General features: G+C 41.5%; 1 protein-coding gene across 2 annotated transcripts; it reads left to right on the top strand.

Annotated features, from left to right (window-relative positions):
- The first annotated feature begins 1,335 nt into the window (after positions 1-1,335).
- Positions 1,336-14,492, top strand: LOC127340941 (zinc finger CCCH domain-containing protein 43). 2 transcript variants are annotated; one of them, XM_051366721.2, is made up of 10 exons: positions 1,336-1,739; positions 2,785-2,880; positions 3,065-3,340; positions 10,629-10,703; positions 11,054-11,245; positions 12,109-12,179; positions 12,295-12,382; positions 12,562-12,825; positions 13,439-13,759; positions 13,837-14,492. In XM_051366721.2, the coding sequence occupies exons 1-10, from the start codon at positions 1,431-1,433 to the stop codon at positions 14,371-14,373; spliced, it is 2,229 nt and encodes a 742-aa protein (XP_051222681.1). In that variant the 5' UTR covers positions 1,336-1,430; the 3' UTR covers positions 14,374-14,492. The 2 variants fall into 2 exon arrangements, with proteins under 2 accessions (XP_051222681.1, XP_051222672.1); XM_051366712.2 differs by having other exon boundaries at positions 1,337-1,739; positions 12,472-12,825.
- Positions 14,493-19,640: the final 5,148 nt, after the last annotated feature.

Here is a 19,640-nt window from a genome sequence, read left to right as displayed (position 1 = left end):
TTCATCTACAACATATAATTAAGTTTATCAAAAAACCATTATAAAATATCATAAATAGTGAAATGACCACTGTACAAATGAAAGGGTGAAGTTGCTTACATTGATCGAGGGGAAAAGAAAGAGGAGAAAGCTTAAGTGTCGCTCTGGCACCTCATATTATTTTTGTTTTGTGTAAAACCAAGCGGCATCATTCTCTCAGACATTTCATCGAGCATCTCATGTGCATGGGAAAGAAAAACAAACAAGCACACAACCCTCACACCTTCCACCAAGAAAAAATAGAGAGAGGGCTGGCTGGGGTGAGCTGAATTTATACGCAAATGGGGGCTTTAGCACCGGTTCGTGTCACCGACCGGTGCTAAAGGTTTCACGCCTAACACGTGACTGGCGACAAACCTTTAGCACCGGTTCGTGACACGAACCGGTGCTAAAGGTCCCGCAAGAACCGGTGCTAAAGCTCGGCTGGTCCCCTGCGACGTCCTGGCCGTACGAACCGGTGCTAATGCAACCTTTAGTCTGGGTTCGTAGCTCGACCGGTGCTAATGCTCTTTGGAGCCAAAAACCAAAGCCCTGTTTTCTACTAGTGCATAGCCAAGTTCTAGTCTCGCTGAGTACATGTGCCTCGGTACTCACGCTCCGCTTTCTTCCACTTTTTTCGGCAACCGTTGGCCCGATGTTACACGTACGACAGGATACGAGCAGTCGTCAGGAGGCTACTTCGTTGAGTTCACAGACGCCGACTTCGTCGAGTAGCGAGTGTGTTCCTAGGAAGAAGCCTATGTCTTGTTGGTCTTCGTACGGGTACAATATTTTTTTTTTTACCGGAGGGCAACAAAATTTCCGGTTACCAAAATTTACCGGAAATCTCGACAATTTCTCTATTTCGATTTTGGTAGTCCTTGGCTTGTTCCACTTTAAATAGTACTGCATATTCACTTTGTTCGGTGAACTAGTTCTAGATGTCTGCATATTCTCTTTGGTCGGTTACCGGAAAATTCGTCCGAGAAAAAAAAACGGGTACAATACAATGAATAAAATGCACGCGTACGGTATCTTTGTGAAAAAAACAGAGACATTGTTCGTACGTTTTTTTTTTCTTTCCATTGTCTCGGTGGGCGGCCGGATGGATGGATCCGTCCACTTTTCAGTGTGGTAGCTTTTCTTCCTTTCCTTTCCGCCTACGCTGGGGCCGGATGGATGGGTTCTTCTGCGTTAAAGAAGTGGTAGCACAAAGTGAGAGCAACTATCATCAATAATAATGATGCAAAGTAGGAAGCAGACAAGTCCCTCTGCGTTAAGGAAGTGAGTCAAAAGGCATTGTTGGTACCTCCCGTCGTCTCGGTGGGTCTTCTTTCATTTTCAGTGCATGCGCGGCACATAGCTTACATAGAGAGGATTCTCGACCGTGTGTCCTCCCCCCATCATCACCGATGGGCAACTCCGGAGCCAAGCCCCGTGCCTCCGACGACGGCGGTTATGCCCGCGCCGCACCGCCCTGCTTGATGCATCCGATGGGCAACTCTGATGGTTCTGCCAATGCCGCACCGCCCTGCTCGGCGAATCTCACCAGTTCGGAGACCGGCGAGATGAAGTCGGAGTACCCGCGGCGGCCCGGCGTGGCCGACTGCTCCTACTACGTCAAGTTCGGGACCTGCAGGTACGGGATGAAGTGCTGGTTCAACCACCCTCCCTACAGCAGCCAACAAGCATCGAATTCATCCCACCACAACAAACAGCAGGTGCGTACGTGATTTCTCAGTGGATCTCTCCAGTCCAGTCCTGTCCAGTCCAGCCTCACTTTATCCGAGTCCGCATCCTCACCGGCGACGGTGAATCTCATCGCTAATTTACTTGTTTATTATTATTACTGGTATCAACCCAATAAATAAATTAAGGTTGATCCGACCTATTATATATATATACTAGCAAAAGTCCGGGCGCCCGGAATCGATCCCAACGACGCCGTCTTCCCCGCAGCCGTCCTAGCTAGCTCCGCCGCGACCGTGACGTCGCAGTCGACCTCCCCCGAGCGCCTCTGGTTCTCCAACATCTCCCCCCCTTTGGTTGCCGCCACGCCATGCGCCTCTCTCCCCGCCCAGCCGATCGCCTCTGGCCGCACGCGCGCACGCCAACCACCTCGCCCCGCGCCTCAGCCGCAGTCCACCCGACGGTCAACGCCGCTGCCAGCCTAGGCTCCGACGAGGTGACAGCGGCGACGGGACTCGATTGTTTTTTTTCTTTTTCGGGTGTTTTGTTTTCCAAAAAACTTAGTTGTGGGGCACCCTAAACCATAGCTGTGGCGCACCTCATAGTGTGCGCCACGGGTAGTAAAATTTGGTGCGCCACGGGTAGCTATTTTTCTAGTAGTGATTTAATCCCACACATCAACGTTTTAGCATCGAAATTCTTGAAGTTATACTCCCTATGTTTTCTTTTACATAGCGTATTTTTATAAAGCATTGGTAGCAAAGTGATTGCAAGACAAAGGGAAATAATTTTGTCTGAATTTATGGAGAATTCTTAATATTTGCTACACACCATTCATTGTTCAAAGTTTCCAAAATGTTCTTTGAGGATGAAGATTTAATACAAATTATGTTGATTCGGCTGTCATTTTTTCAAGATATCAACAGTGATGGATGATACCCGCAATCTTAAAAAAATTGGTACTCTTTTCTAGAAGCATTATCTATTTTAAGACAAAGTATGCCCATTTCTTACCCGTGTAAAATGGTGTGTTATGTTGTTTAGAATTATCTTGTTTTTAATAGAAGTATTTTTCAGTATTTTTCAGAGAAAGCATGCAACTACAACCGCCACGAAGAAAAATTCAAAGTCGAGCAAGTGAAGACGAACTTCCTTGGGCTTCCACTTCGTCCGGTAAGTCTTTCTGGAATTCTAGTTCATGTTGTTTAGTTCCTTGTCCACCAAAGTTTTGTTAGGCTAATCATTTGATGGTTTTCTTTTATATTTTCCTTGCGCTGTAAACATATTAATGCTTTTAACACTATTATTTGATGAATTACATTTTTAAGTGAAAACGTGGTGCTTTTTAATCTTACAGGGTGCAGGACTATGTTCACACTATATGAAACAAGGAACATGTAAATTTGGCACCAACTGCAAGTTTCACCATCCAGATCCAAAATCAGAACATGCGAATTTGAATGCTTCACGACATGTTGTTGAAGAATCAACTCAACTGAACTTTTCATCAGAGCCTATCAAACGAGCACAGAATGAGCGATCTGTTTCCTTAGTTACATCATCAACTAGTGGAACATTAGAAACTATTCCAACTCGAGGAGACTCTACATGTACAGAACATAGTGCATATAAGGTAAGTAACCTGGGACTGTTTATTTCTATCTTGTCTAGATTTTTTTTAAAGATCATTCATATTTTTTAGCCTTGGACCATCCATCATCATTCCCATCCCATTCCATATGTAGAATTAATCTACATAAGACATAATTTGAGGATTTGATTAACACTGATAGAAAACTAAAAATACAAAAAGAAATCTTAGTTAGAAAGAATTATTGGAAACGTTCAATCCTTATTGTAAATTGAAAATACTAAAAAGTGCAGTAATGTCTTGCTAAAGTTGCATATTTCTTTTGAATCCAATTTAGGCTGCGTACTGTGCAATTTCAGATGACTAAGATTCACACAAAAATCAAGTGACCGAGAATTAGCAAAACCAAAACAATATTTGCCATTCAAAACATTTTCTTCTACTTCTTAGAAATTGGACATTACTATTAGTGTTTTAGGTGATAGAGATTTTGCTTACTTGATTAAAACCTGTTTTGAGTAGCCAGCAATAGTCAATGTGTATTATTCACCATAAAAGCATCTGCATACAAGAGTAGAGCATTCTGAATCTAAACCATCGATCACTCTCTTGCATCGAACATGAAAACAAAGTATATCCAACAACGTCTTGCTCCAACTAAATATATAGGGGTTGCACATACATGTTGTTGAACCTTATCATTACCAAACCTTGACCAAAGTTGGACCACCATAACATCCCCCAACAAGGTAAGAATTTGGATAGCTTACGTACGTATAAAAAATGTTAGTTGTAAACACAACCTAGCAGAGTTTTTCAGTAAACATATATAATGCTCTTAACCCTTTTTGTTACAAGTTCAAGGTCCCACTCAATACAATCAGTAGATCCCAATTTCTTGCAGTTCTTCCCCATGCAAATTTCCTTTATATAAGAAGAATTCCCTCAGTTGAGTTGCATGTTGCAATATGGATGAAAGGTATGTCCATATGTGATAAAAAAAACAGCCTAACTTTATAGTTTATAATTTTGTAAACATGTATTACATGCATTATGGGACCATGTCATTTCTAGAAGCATTCATCATATGAATAAAATCTTATAAAGTGCATATCTTTTAAGCTCAAAATGCTCAAATCTGAACCTAAATTACAATTGTGAAGCAAACGTCCTTAAAAAGGCTCTTACAATAATTTTCATAGCTCTCATACAACTGCAGGAAAGCCTTTGAAAATCTTCACGGCCAGAAATCCATGCATGTATGATATTTCAATGAAGTGTTATTTGATCAAATTCATAGATTGGGAAAACAGTAATCGTTTGATGGTGATTCTTATTATAAAAGTTCTTGAAATTTAGTACTGGGGCTGATATATTAATAATCATCAGACTACTCCAGCCCTAGCACGCTTAACTTCTTAGTTCCTTCCCTATGAGCTACCTACAAATAACTAATGCTTACCTGACAATAGTATCCAATCAATCCTATTAACCCATGGACTATGATGTCACACACATTTATTTTATGAATCGAAATAATTATTTAAATAAAAATAAATAAATTATTAATAATAATCTTGAATTAAAATATTCTTGAATGCAAATAATAATTAACTTATTTGCCTTTTTCCATTTAATATTGAATAATTCGTATCTGCAAATCCGTAAATCAAAATTTGACAAATAATATGTCCAAATCGATTAGAAAAATGAGAGAAATCCAAATATGACATCCATATCATCCACATCCTTGCACCTCTTTTGAAAATGATAAATTCTTGCCGATTCGGTTGGAAACGGGTAAAATTTGAACTGCAGGTGCATCGTAGTTTGCTCATGATTTTTGGGAAAAATCATTTTTCGGTACACAACTACCTATTTCATCAAAGATATACAAAGAGTTTCTCAATATTCAACCCCTAGCTACGAACGGTCGTGCCCGCCGTCTTGACTTTTTCCTGAAATCGGCATAGAAAATTCTACAAAATTCACAAAAATTCAAAATGGTGTAAGACCTTCACGTGGTGTCATTATATATGCCCTAGTATCCACCAAAAATACTAGACTTGGAATACCAAAATTCTGTTGAAAATGTTTTCAAAGAAACGAGCTATCTCCTACGAACATTCTAGGGTTTCGAGCCAAATGACGGATGTTTTGGTCACATCCATGGTATAGTTTGCTAAAATGTGCCTATATTCCACACAAACATGCATCTTGGAAGCACGGACAATGTTCACGGAGGAAGTTTTCATATTGATTGGAAAAAAAACCATTTTCCATTTTTCGAGCGCGAAAAATGGGTTTTTTTGTGAAGCAGCAACCACAAATATGTTGCAAAAATTGGGACATGCATTTTTTGAGTACACTAGACCATGTTAGATTCAAAAATAACCAAAGTGTTGGCTCTGAAAAGGTTTCCATGCACCTCTTTTGAAAATGACAAATTCTTGTCGATTCAGTTGAAAACGGGTAAGATTTGAACTGCAGGTGCATCGTAGTTTGCTCATGATTTTTAGGAAAAATCGTTTTTAGGTACAAAACTACCTATTTCATCAGAGATATACAAAGAGTTTCTCAATATTCAACCCCTAGCTACGATCGGTCGTGCCCGCCGTCTTGACTTTTTCCTGAAACCGACATAGAAAATTCTACAAAATTCACAAAAATTCAAAATGGTGTAAGACCTTCGCGTGGTGTCATTATATATGCCCTAGTATCCACCAAAAATAATAGACTTGGAATACCAAAGTTCTGTTGAAAATGTTTTCAAAAAAACGAGCTATCTCCTACGAACATTCTAGGGTTTCGGGCTAAATAACGGGTGTTTTGGCTACATTCATAGAATAGTTTGCTAAAATGTGCCCATATTCCACACAAACATGCATCTTGGAAGCACGAACAATGTTCACGGAGGAAGTTTTCATATTTATTGGGAAAAAAACCATTTTCCATTTTTCCAGTGCGAAAAATGGGTTTTTTTGTGAAGCAGCAACCACAAATATGTTGCAAAAATTGGGACATGCATTTTTTGATTACATTAGACCATGTTAGATTCAAAAATAACCAAAGTTTTGGCTGTGAAAAGGTTTCCATGCACCTCTTTTGAAAATGACAAATTCCTGCCGATTTAGTTGGAAACGGGTAAAATTTGAACTGCAGGTGCATCGTAGTTTGCTCATGATTTTTGGAAAAATCATTTTTAGGTACACAACTACCTATTTATCAGATATATACAAAGAGTTTCTCAATATTCAAGCCCTAGCTACGATCGGTCGTGCCCGCCGTCTTGACTTTTTCCTGAAACCGACATAGAAAATTCTACAAAATTCACAAAAATTCAAAATGGTGTAATACCTTTGCATGGTGTCATTATATATGCCCTAGTATCCACAAAAAATAATAGACTTGGAATACCAAAGTTCTGTTGAAAATGTTTTCAAAGAAACGAGCTATCTCCTACGAACATTCTAGGGTTTCGGACCAAATGACGAGTGTTTTGGCCATATCCATGGCATAGTTTGCTAAAATGTGCCCATATTCCACACAAACATGCATCTTGGAAGCACGGACAATGTCCACGGAGGAAGTTTTCATATTTATTAGAAAAAACCATTTTCCATTTTTCGAGTGCGAAAAATGGGTTTTTTTGTGAAGCAGCAACCACAAATATGTTGCAAAAATTGGGACATGCATTTTTTGAGTACACTAGACCATGTTAGATTCACAAATAACCAAAGTGTTGGCTCTGAAAAGGTTCCATGCACCTCTTTTGAAAATGACAAATTCTTACCGATTCAGTTGGAAACGGGTAAAATTTGATCTGCAGGTGCATCGTAGTTTGCTAATGATTTTTGGGAAAAATCATTTTTAGGTACACAACTACCTATTTCATCAAAGATATACAAAGAGTTTCTCAACATTCAATCCCTAGCTACGAACGGTCGTGCCCGCCGTCTTGACTTTTTCCTGAAACCCGCATAGAAAATTCTACAAAATTCACAAAAATTCAAAATTGTGTAAGGCCTTCGCGTGGTGTCATTATATATGCCCTATTATCCACAAAAAATAATATACTTGGAATACCAAAGTTCTGTTGAAAATGTTTTCAAAGAAACGAGCTTGAACATGGTACCACATAACTTTTGGTTGGATTCCGACGCTCCAGAGCCCCTCTTCGGTGAAACCGTAGTTTGAACATGATTTTTTTTGTCCTTGCTCATGGATTTTTTTTGAAGAATAGAGTTTCAACAATGTGTATGATGATGTGGATCTACTTCTTCTCTTCGAAACGAGCTAAAGAACATCGAAATCCGAGTTCCATTGCAAAAGTTTTGCTCAAAACGGTGAGTGAGTAAAAAAACAGAGAAAAACCTTTAGTACCGGTTCGTATCACGAACTGGTACTAAAGGTGGACCCCGGTTCGTGATACGAACCGACCGGTACTAAAGGTGAAGTTCGAACCGGTACTAAAGGTTGCCGGCGCCCTGGACAGTGGAACCGGTGCTAATGCTAAGGCTCAGACGGTTGCCCCTTTTTCTACTAGTGCATATCACCTTACTCTAGCCGATACATTAGTTTGTCGGTAGTTGATGTCAAGGTTGATGCCCTACGCTTTCTCTGTGGTGATCATATTTCATGTCTACGAATTAAATTCTAGGATCCTAATAGAAAAATACTTTAAATCTACGTGGAGTTATAGCATTTTTTCTCGAAAAGGAGGTTGCGACCCCCCGCCTCTACATCGAAGAGATGCATACAACCTTTATTTAGATTTTATTCAACAAAGATCTTCCAAGAGCATACATCACAAAACCCGAAGCCACCACTCAACACCTACAAACCCGACAATTGGTGAAGAACATGCCGTCAGGGCCTTATGCCCTAAAAAACATAAACAACGCCCCACCAGCTAATTACCGAGGGCATCACCGAGTCACCATATGGCGAAACAGGAGCACACATCCGGTCTAGCAGACTCTCGGCGAGCACCTCATGCACTCACTTCAGAAGCCATCACCGCCATCAACCGCTGGTCCATCTTCAAGGCAGAAATCCGCATAGCCCTTGCTAGGCCTGCCGTCAATGCTACCATGGCGCCAGACAGCACCTCCTCCCTACGCGAGTCCATCACACCGCGTCCGTCACCGAGGCCCCGCTGTGACACGCCGCCGAGACTTGCCGTCGTCGACGCGGTAGATGCACACCACTCATTCTCTTGCCTCCACCATCCGGCAGCTGCTCCAAAAACGATGCCCCAAGAGGTACATCGACGACGAAAGCGCCGCCATCGTCCGATCTGGGATACTCAGATCTGGGGTTTCCCCTGGAGCAGCACAAGAGCATTTGAATAACAATTTTATTCCATCAGCTCATTACTCTTGTTGTAACTTTTCATTGTTTATATTAACTTCAGTTAGTTTAGGTTCCAGTTCTCCAAGCTTTATTTGTTACTTTATAGTTACAATGTTATAAAAATGAAATCCAACATTCATAATCTATACATATAAGGGACTATTCCATGGACTAACATACATCCAACTCATCAAATTCAAGAGGGTTTTTAATTAATTGCACCGAGATGTTGATATGCTACCTTTCGACATTTGTTCATTAAAACCCCAAACTCGTGAGCCATTTGATCCCACCTTTTGATCTGCACGAGTAAAGATACTCATGTGAGAACATTAGATAGTTGATGAATATGCATGTCGAGCAGATTGATTTAGGAAAATGTCACATTTATATCATTTGCTAAAAGTGACACTTTAATTCATAATTGGAAAAGGGCTAACCTTCTTTGAAAATGAGGAAAAATAACAAGGGGCTTGCTCCTTGATTTGGATTTCAGTCTGATGTGACAAGTTTATGAAAATATCACAAACGGAGGTCGCCGTTGGATCTTTGTTGTGACAAGTTGTGAAAGTATATAGAACTATGCATTCTGAAGTCTACTAAAATGCCGCCAGCTAGCCTGGCTGAAGATATCATGGGTAAGCATCACCAGTAGGTTGCATCCAGTATCCATAAATTCCCGTTGATCCGACAGGAGCAGGAAGGACCATAGCTTGATCCAATATGTGGCCAAATAGATAACCTACAAGAAATTGGATGCTCCATTCTTGTTAAAAACAATGTTATTAATGTAATTCCATCTCGGCCAACATAAAGCTGAAACTCCAATATGTGTTCTAGCTTTAGTTTTTTTGTCGATTCCATTCAGCCAATTCCTAAACATATTTGTGCTATTGGTTGGTGGAGGAAGATTATGAGTAAACTGAACAATACGCCATACAAAATGAGCAAAAGGACATGAGAGAAACAAATAATCATTGGTCTCATTCGAGTCACAAAACCATCGTTTTTTACACCCATTCCAGTTTCTTTTAGCTAGGGTATCTTTAGTAAATAAAACTTTTATATTGCGGAACCACACAAAAATCTTTATCTTAAGTGGGATTTTTTTGTTTACAATAGATATTTGCGAAGAAACCTCGTATGACCATTCATGAGGTCGCCATACATAGATCTCACTGAAAAGACCCCCGAGGTCGTGAGCCTCCAAATAAACCTATGCTGGCTCATTCGATAAATGGATCATCATCAATCTTTGGTATAAGTGTAACCAAGCAATCCACTTATCACCAATTAAAGCCCTTCTGAAACCGATGTTCAGTGAAACCTGTGATAAAACATTAGAGATGGAAACATCTTTTCATTGCACTATGTTATATAATGATGGATACTACTGAGTGAGGGGCGTATCGCCTAACCAAAATCGTCCCAAATCCTGGTACTCCAACCATCTCCAATTTGGAAAAGCATCTGTTAAAGAAATCATCTTTAACCCGCATAAGGCCCTTCCAAAATGGAGAATCTGTAGGCTTTGCCTGAACTTGTGACAAAGTCTTATTCTGGAGATACTTGTTATGTAGCAACTTGTGCCATACACCCTCTCCATTAAGTAATTTAAACAGCCATTTGCAGAGTAAACACATGTTCTCGAGGTCAAGTATTTCTATACCCAGGCCTCCCTGATCTTTAGGTCTACATAGTATGTTCCATTTTGTTAACCAATATTTACGTTTATTCTCATCACTTTGCTAAAAAAACAGTGGTCTATAAAATTCATTTGTTATGCTAGCTCTAATTGATTGTTGAGCCAGTTTGCGGTTGCTGAAATTATTTTATAAGGTGAAAAAATAGCCACGGCGATAACTGTTATTCGCATAGCATGTGTTTTTTACTTCCGCGAGCTTGTATTTTTTTAATTGTGATCCTGAATGTGTCACTTCTCATATTTACATGTCTATATGATAACGATTTGCAGATTGTTGGTGCATCTAAGGACATCTTGGAACTTAAGCGGGATATTGATGTAGAACTGGGTAACAATGACTCAAATGTGAGAACTCTTCCCTTCTATTAGTTTCAGATGACATCTGATTTCACTTCGTTTGTTCTGCTAGCTCTAGTTGGTGTTCCTTAGTGTTATCTAAGAAAGGGTTGATGTTATTGTTGATTCCAATCTCCATACCTTTCACTCTCCGAAGAGGGGACCCCCAGCCAGCATCAAGATTCATTGAAACATACCCTTATGCAAACCTATTCGCAACCATTGCCCCTATCCTTTCATACTTATCCACCTTCTGCCCTGGTTTTGCTATTCAATAGAGCGGTTCTAGAAATTCCAGCTCTAATAGCAGTTTTTTCCTTTCCTCATTAATTTTATTATCTTTTTCTATGGTTCATCAGCCATGTAATCGCTATGATGGAGCTGACAGGCGTGACTGGCTTTCACCGTCTGCACAAATTCCTGTTGTTGCTAGTGAAGAGAAATCTTGGGACAACATCTATGAATCGCAAGAATTATGTTCTCCAAGTGGCAAGCAAGAGAAATTTAACAAGCACGGCCAATTAATCTCTCAGCTTGACTCTAACGCTCAGGTATCTTGAAGATACAACTTTTTAGTATTTGTTGTATCAGTAGGCTTGCCGACCAAGCTCTCTCCTCATTTATGGATTTGTCACTGTGTACCTCTTAAATTACTTCCTCCAATTTCAAATATAAGTCGTTTTAAAATCTGTGTCAGGTTTGACCATCAATATAAAGTACTACTTCCTCCGATTCATATTAATTGACTTCAATATGGATGTATCTAGAACTAAAATATGTCTAGATACATTCATATTAGAGTCAATTAATATGAACCGGAGGGAGTACCAAGATTGACGATGTCAAAATGATACTACTAGGTATTTTATTTGGAGCAACCTGGTTTTTCAAAGAGATTGATAATCCAACTGTCACCTAGATTGTGCCATTGTCCAAAACGAGATATATTTGGAATCAGAGAGTAATAGTTAAGCTAAACTGCTGGCACCTAAGCCTGCCGTTTGGGTTGTGTATGTATTGGTAGACAATGATGCCGTGTATACATTGTCACGTACCTGACAGAGAACAGTAGTTGATCTTTAGGCTATTCTTGCATTAATAAAAGCAAATACTCCGTATATAGTGATGCGATGCTTGTGTGGCCTTCATCTAATTCGGACCTCAGAAGCATTACCCATTTTTTTAATTGATCAATGTTTAGATGATTGGTTCAAATTTACACTATAATTTAGACACGTATGCTTGTATGTTATTTCAATACACGAATGCTTGCCTCATAGTAATTTATACAATAGAAATATTCAACAATATGTTCAGCTTTGGTCTTTGGATGATGCCTGCAATCTGTGATACCTGAATGATTGTTGACATTCCAATTTATTTTAAACATCTTCCCACCGTTGCTCTTGTTAAGGTTTGCGTCCCTTGGTCGATCCAAAGAGGCAATCTTTCTGACAGAGATGGAGTTCTTATGGCGGTGAAAGGGTATATTTGATTTGGGATTTTTTTTGCATTATGTTAATTTCCTGAAACTTTTTAAATTTTTATAATCTGACAATAATCAGAAAACGAACATCTTTATTTGTTGTCTGCTGCACAGTATACTGGATAATTTGACGCCAGAGAAGTTCGATCTTGTTAAGGACCAGTTAATAGAAGCAGGAATCACTAGAGAAGATATTTTGGAGGTTTGGTTTATTCCTAGTTGTTTATTGAATTTAATTTTATTTGACATTTGTGATTCACCTCTTCTATGGTTACTTATTTATTTATTCAGGATGTTATTACTGTTATGTTTGAGAAGGCTGTTTCTGAGCCCACCTTCTGTCCGATGTATGCTCAACTTTGTTCTTATGTCAATATGAAGCTCCCATCATCCCCTCCTGAAGAACCTGATGGTAAAGAGATTGCGTTCGCAAGTGTACTGCTCAATAATTGTCATGAAGTATTTGAAGGTGCTGGCAATCTATGTGCCGAGATTGATACATTGACTGGTCTAGACCAAGAGATGGAGACACGGAATAAAGAAATAATGCTAATGAAGCATCGAACACTTGGAAACATTCGCCTTATTGGTGAGTTGCTCAAGCAAAAAATCGTCAAAGATAAGATTGTACATCACACGGTTCAGGTACACATGCAAATCTTATATTAAGGACTATGCTGCAATTATGCTATAATAATATTGTACACGTAGTGTAAACAAAACTTCACTTGACAGAAGAGCGGTATATGAGATATTAGCCAAAAAAGAAGAAGGGGAAAGTCCATATTATATGGCTATGGTAAAGTCTGAATTATTTTTGGGTGGGTGGGTATACACTCAATCTAACATGTATCAAATTTCCAAATTTAAATTTGATGTACATAAGGTGGACAGAGGGAGCATAATTCATTGACATTTGTCCTACTAACCTTGGAGCATTTATTGTTCATTTGTCGAAGTACAAGTGGACAGTACAAATAGAGTGTGTAGGTGAAACCGTTCTCATAAGTTACTTATTATAGATACTATCCTCCAATTCTTCATATCTTGACACAAATACATAGAAACAGAAAATAAAACTCATAGTACAGGTGGAAGGTTTAGATTTGCTCAATTATCTCCTTCATTGCTCTCTGGATTAACCATCCTCATTCTTATATTGGTGTTACATATTCCACTTGTATGATCCATTGGTTGCAAGTGATATATAAGAGTCTTGACGTTTAGTTTGTCCCTCAATGAAATTGTGTAATTGTAGATGGACGAAAACAAGCAAGGAAAACCAGATTGGGATACTTTTGCTACTAAAGTTTTTTGTGATATTTGTACCATTGAGGTTTTAGCTGGAAATCGACCAAACGACCATTTGAATGCTATTGGGTATAACAACTTATACACCAAGTTCAATGAAAAAACAAAAAAAGGTTACAATCAGAAGCAATTTAAAAGTAAGTGGGAGTCGTTGAAGAAAGACTACCAGACATGGAAGGCATTGTTGGAGAGTGAAGATGATCTAGGGCAGGATCCTAAAATGAATACAATATCTACAACCCCAGAATGGTGGGCAAAAAAGATGGAGGTATAATTTATTTTCATTGACAGCTTCATGTTTATCTGGTTTTTACTCAACCATATTATCCTTTCAAAAAAAATTAGGCAATGCCGGATTGCAGCAAGTTCCGTTCAGCACCACTCAAGAATGTTGATCTTCTAAATATAATGTTAGAGGATATGCTGGATTCAAGCTCGACAACACCTGAAGCTAATATGGCAGTCAATACAACTATCAAAAGTGAGCATGGTGCTGGCGATGGAAATGATATAGGCCTCATTGATAAGGATGTTAATGAGCAGTCTAAAGAGGCAATATTACAAAAATCTTCTAACAAAGAACCTAACTCGACAAAGCCCAAGACAAATTCTGTGCATGCAGAACTGAATCATCTTGTTGACCGAGTTGAGAATGTGAACCCAAGAAATTCTGCAACGTCTACAAGGGTCGATCAAGTAGAAAGCAATATTTCCGAGATCATGGAGTTAGTTGTAGATGCTGGAGTCCAGGAAGGCAGTGATGAACATTTCATTGCTACCCAATTATTTATTAGTGCAGAATATCGTGAAATGTTTCGTACCCTGAAGACCCCTCAAGGAAGACTTGGGTGGCTTAAAAAGATGTGCCATGTCAAGGAATAACGGTAGGATTCTAGTTCAAGTGTACCTGATGTTTGTTCTCCAAAAACAATTTGTACCTGTTGTTATCATGAGACCATTTAAAAGTGATGTACTAATTTAATGCTACTTTATTTTATGTACTTGCTATTTTATGAGGTAGCTTCTAAACCACCTTTGATTTTGTGTGAATGTATTGAGCTCTTACTGTGACTGATCATATCACGTGGCCCTTTGATCTGTTTTCACTAAAGAGAACATGCGCTGATGTCATAATTTATCTACTGCCCATATTGTAAATAAGTTCCAGAGCCTCACGTGGCCCTTTGATCTGTTTTCGTAATTTATCTACTGCCCATATTGTACCTCTGACTGAAGCGCATCTTGAAGCGTATATATCCTCCTGCAAGACGCCACCTAAGCCTCCTGTACCAATTTTTTTTTGCAAAGAAGGAACTTTCCCCAGCTACTACCACTGCTAGAGAATAGCCTATCACAGACAGGTAAAAAATCTCACCTTTAACTATTTTGCCATCCGTCTGCAGGCTTCTGTCAGTGATAACTTAGGTCATCATAGATGGAGGGACAACCATCAGTCATGCGACTCATCACTGACGGGTGTTTTATAAATGCCCATCTGTTATAATGCACATCATAGACTGGGTTTCATAAGACCTATCACTCTCAAACTAATGCTTCTGACTGTGACGGGTGTGCACCTAATTTCACCATCTATGCATGATGTGGTTTCACATGCACAAATAATAATAGCTCGGAGCTCGTTAGCAATTACGTACATGAGATCGGAGCATTAGGTCATCAGTACCAATTATGAAAACCAATAAAACATAACTCAATATATTTGTAAAGTTAGAAGAAACAAATTCAACGGCTCAATTTTCGGTACAACCTATCATCACTCTCAACCGGACGGTAACACTACCTCAGAAAATAATTCTACTCACGGGCCCTTAAAGCCCCCCACTCACACTGACGGGTTCTGCGCTCTTTATTAATCACTCGTTAGTGGATGTCTAACTTTCACTGACAGACGAGCGCCCATTAGTAGCGATTAAGCTACACTGACGGGTATCCTTGGTCCATCTGTGGACACCCGTCCAGGGGGGAGGCCACCTGGCAACGGGCGCTAGTGTAGCGCCCGTGAGTAGAAGTACCTACACCACTCAGGGGCAGAACTGGGCCTCGGGCAGCACGGGCTATAGGGTGCACCTCTTACTTATTTTACCGAAATTCCAGACCCCAAGCAGCCCAGCCCGTTTCGTGGGCCAGAATGTACAGGGGATCCACTAGTGCCCATGCGGACGTAAGCCCGTAGTAGCTAGCTAGCTTGTACGTCCCGCTGGAAAAAAACAGCTAGCTTAACTGTTGGTGTGTTTTGCCCTGCTAAAAACCTGTTCGTGTTCCGATCGGCGCCTCGACCAAATCGCGGCCAGCGCCCTGTCGACCTGATCGCGCCGCCGCCGAGACAGCCGACGGAGTCGCGTTCGTCTCGACCACGCCAAGATGGCGCTGCCGCGCCGTTCGAGTGACAAACCTTGCAGAACCTGAAGTCCTGGACCACGCCGAAGCGCTGCTGCTTTCTGCTGCCGGCCGAACCGGCACTCGACGCTTGCCTCTCTTCGCCGCCCGTTGCCTTCAACTAGCCGGTGGCCGGCCTCTTGCACGCCCTGTTCATAGGTAATTTATTTGTTTCTAATACATGTTGTTGAACTGCTATAATAAGGTTTAACACCATATAGTTCAACAAGGAAGTCCAGTGAAACCTCCTCCCATGAAACCACCGCCCGTGCGGCCGCGCTGGGCCGCACTGGAGTGTCCCTCGCCGGCCGCCCCTACCTCTCGTGCTCCTCCCTCCCTGCCGCCGCCGGGAACGTCGACGGGCTAGGCGGGCCAAGGCTCTCGTGCTTCTGCGCAGTGCATCGACGACGGCGACCTCGTGGAGCTCCTCCTGGGCATGCGAATGATCCTGTAGCACGAGGATGCCGGGCAATGTCGGCCCCCAGAGTAGAAAAATGTCCGCGGAACAAAAACCCCTCACGTCACGCTTCCAGGCCGGAGTGCCTACACTGTCGACCCCAGGAGTAGAATACGCTCACGAACTAGGACCCCTCGTGTCAGGTATCCAGGCATGGATGTCTCACCTTCCTGTGCACTTTTCATCGTAACCACGCACTATGCACAGGATATAATGGCTTAATAGGACAGCAGATATCACAACATAACTCTATGACACAAAAGAGTTAAAAAGATATAGCAACGTTCATAGAGTAAGGTACAAATATAACACACAAGAGGACACATGTTTCAACAGTACATCAATACAACATGCGGAAGCGAAGTAGCGTCTGAGTACAGACAAGATGCAAATTGGCCTAAGAGGCCTAGAACATAAACAAGCGGAAACCATATCCAGCAAGCCTCAGGCTGCTGCCTAGGAGCGTCCTCGCTACTCGACGTAGTCATCCTCAATGTGATCCACAAAGTAGCCTCCAGGTGGATACTCACATCCTGTCGTACCTGCAATATCGGGCCAACAATTGCCGAAAAAAGAGGGAAAAACAGAGCGTGAGTACCAAGACGCGTACTCACGAGACTAGAATTCGGCTGCGCTCGCCTAGCAAGGTATGGTGGACTGAAAGCGGCAACAAAGCTTGCACTAAACAACCTATAGATACACTCTCAACTTTCCATTGCAAGATATAGATAAGAGAGCGCATAAAAGAACCAGCTGGTATATACTACTACAAACATAACCCAGCTGATGCGTTCCCCCTTCACACACAACGAGGAAGAAGCAGCAAAGGCACTCACACGGTTGACAGTTCTACAAGTTATTGATTGTAGTAGAGCTAATTACTATGCAAGTTGATTAGAAGATAAAGGTGATGGTTGTCTATGATCGAGTTAAACAGCTCCAAGTCGTCCATAACCGCGGACAAGGCTTTTCGAAAAGATTTAATCCTGCAGGGATGCACTACTGTACCCATACATGCATGATCGACTCCACAAGCACGGGTTTTGGGAAAACTTGCAAGCAGAACCTCACAACACAACCCCTCCCTTCACCACAGACCAAGTCCAAGAAGCCACCTAAATAAGTTTAACCCGTATCGAGAGTCCGGCCGAATCTCTGACACAGACCTAGCTGTTGCGAGGATGGCTAAGAAGGATCAGAGCCCACTTAGCGGATGACCTCTTAACAATGCGTGCCGCGCATATACGTGCGTACAAGAACAAGGGGTTACAAGGCACACATGGGCTTCCCCAAAAGTAACAGAAGAAACAAGCTTGCACGCACGCAAGAGAAAAAAAGTAAACGCACCAAAACTAATTATGGCACTTGGACAATAGAAGCAGTTCCGATAAAATAGGTCGAAGGGGGCCCAACAAAACCTCCTACGTGTGGTTAGTGTACTCAGTCTTGGATCAGATAACAAGAACTCGGGATCCTAGGGGACACAAGTGAGCCGTGTTTAAAACATAAATACAACTGACCAACCGATGCCTCTGCTTAAGCAATTTTATTATTAACATGATAAAGTAAGCCGTGATCATCTCCAACAGATATAACCATAAGCATGTATCTTGGAACCCCCAATAGATAACCCGATAAGATAACGATGACGAAAATGATAATGGTAACAAGATATAATAGCGGCACTAAGCATGCACTATGACTCGCAAGGTTGACCCGATAAACCAAGCAACAGTTATAGGAGGGAGGTGGTGGCTGTAAGGCTTGCAAGGGTAACATGCGATAGGACACATGACAAGAAGGACACACAAGGATAGCAGTAAGGAAAGAGACAAAGCAACAAATAGGTAGCAGGGGGAGAAATGCTCGCCTGTCAGATCAGCAGAAATACGAGGGTCACGATCCTCCGAAGGGTAGCAGTCGTACTTCGGCTCGCTCTCCTCGAAACTGGTGTCTATCGGGAAGAAGCAAACAAGCATACAAGAAAGGAAAGTACCCAATCACTACGAGAAGTGCAATGCAATAATATGATGCATGAAAATATGTGCAACTAGGTCCATGCATAGCAAAATTAAGTGGGGCAATTTAAATTGGCAAGATATAAGGAATGGCCCGCACATAACATTTAGTTATTTGTTGGATTAACCATTTGGCAGAGACAAAGGGGTCTATGATGCTTGACAATGACAAGTTAATATTTGGATTCGTGTCGCTTTTCCGATAATTTTTTATATAGAAATTATCGCAATCAGAGTTACGAGTTTAGCCAAATTTTAATAATTAATAAAACACTTTCATTAATTAGCACATTTTTAAACTCCAAATTTTTAAACTGAGATATGAATTGAAATAATTCAATCCCTACTGTTTGAAATATACTACAAAAAAATTTAAAACAGATTTGAAAAGACTTAAGAAAATAAAAAGGGGTGAAAGGGATTCGGTCCCTGGTCGCACGGGTTGTCGATCAAGGGAACCACCATTGGAGCTGGCGATGGTTTTTGAAAAGTTACAGAGACTAGAGAGGAAAAAGCCGCAGATGGGCTAACTGGATTTTAACTAGTGTTGTCTGAAGACTGAAGAACAACCACAGATCGCACCGGTGACAGGAACTCGTCGGTGAGGACCGAGACATGGCGGCACTGCACATCGTGGCGCGGATGGACGTGTGAAAATCCCGGAAGCAGCGGAGATGGAGAGCAAGGCACAAGCTTGTGCTCGCTTCCATGGCTGCCATGGCGGAGACGAGCTCGGGCTCGAGTGGACCGGCGGTTACAGCAGGGGATTAGGATGGAGGGCTGCCATGGCGGAGACGAGCTCGGGCTCAATGTCCGAGAGATCCGCCTCGGTAAGGTTGTAGGGCCACCACTTACCCTTCTCAGGTTTTTTCCATTTCTTCTGGGCATGAAGATCTTCTTCTTCCACCTCAACTTCCTCCTCGACGTCCTCTTCCGCCTCATCATCATCCTCGGGCTCTTCTGCCTTGTCCTCAACCACATACTCAACTTGACCGCCCGATCCACTCGAAGCATTGATAGTTCTTCAAAATTCCGCCTCACTTGGTGGATTTTGGGTGGCGAGCGGAGTGACAGAGATTGGTTCTGCCATAGGTGAAGGAGGAGACGACATGCTGCACTGATTTCCGATGGTGCTTGGCGGTGATGAGATGTTGGCACGGTTGAGTTGCTGATGCAGAACACCGGCGTGGTGATTCGTCGCCGATGAAGATCTTCTCGCGGCGGTGGCCGAATGAACTGGAGCTCTCGGGCGACGCTGGAGGTTGAAGATGAAGTGG

The sequence above is a fragment of the Lolium perenne genome, chromosome 1 (genome assembly GCF_019359855.2).
Source record: "Lolium perenne isolate Kyuss_39 chromosome 1, Kyuss_2.0, whole genome shotgun sequence".
Lineage (NCBI taxonomy): Eukaryota > Viridiplantae > Streptophyta > Magnoliopsida > Poales > Poaceae > Lolium > Lolium perenne.
The sequence above is the reverse complement of the archived record's forward strand: the minus strand, read 5'-3'. Positions and strand labels throughout refer to the sequence as shown.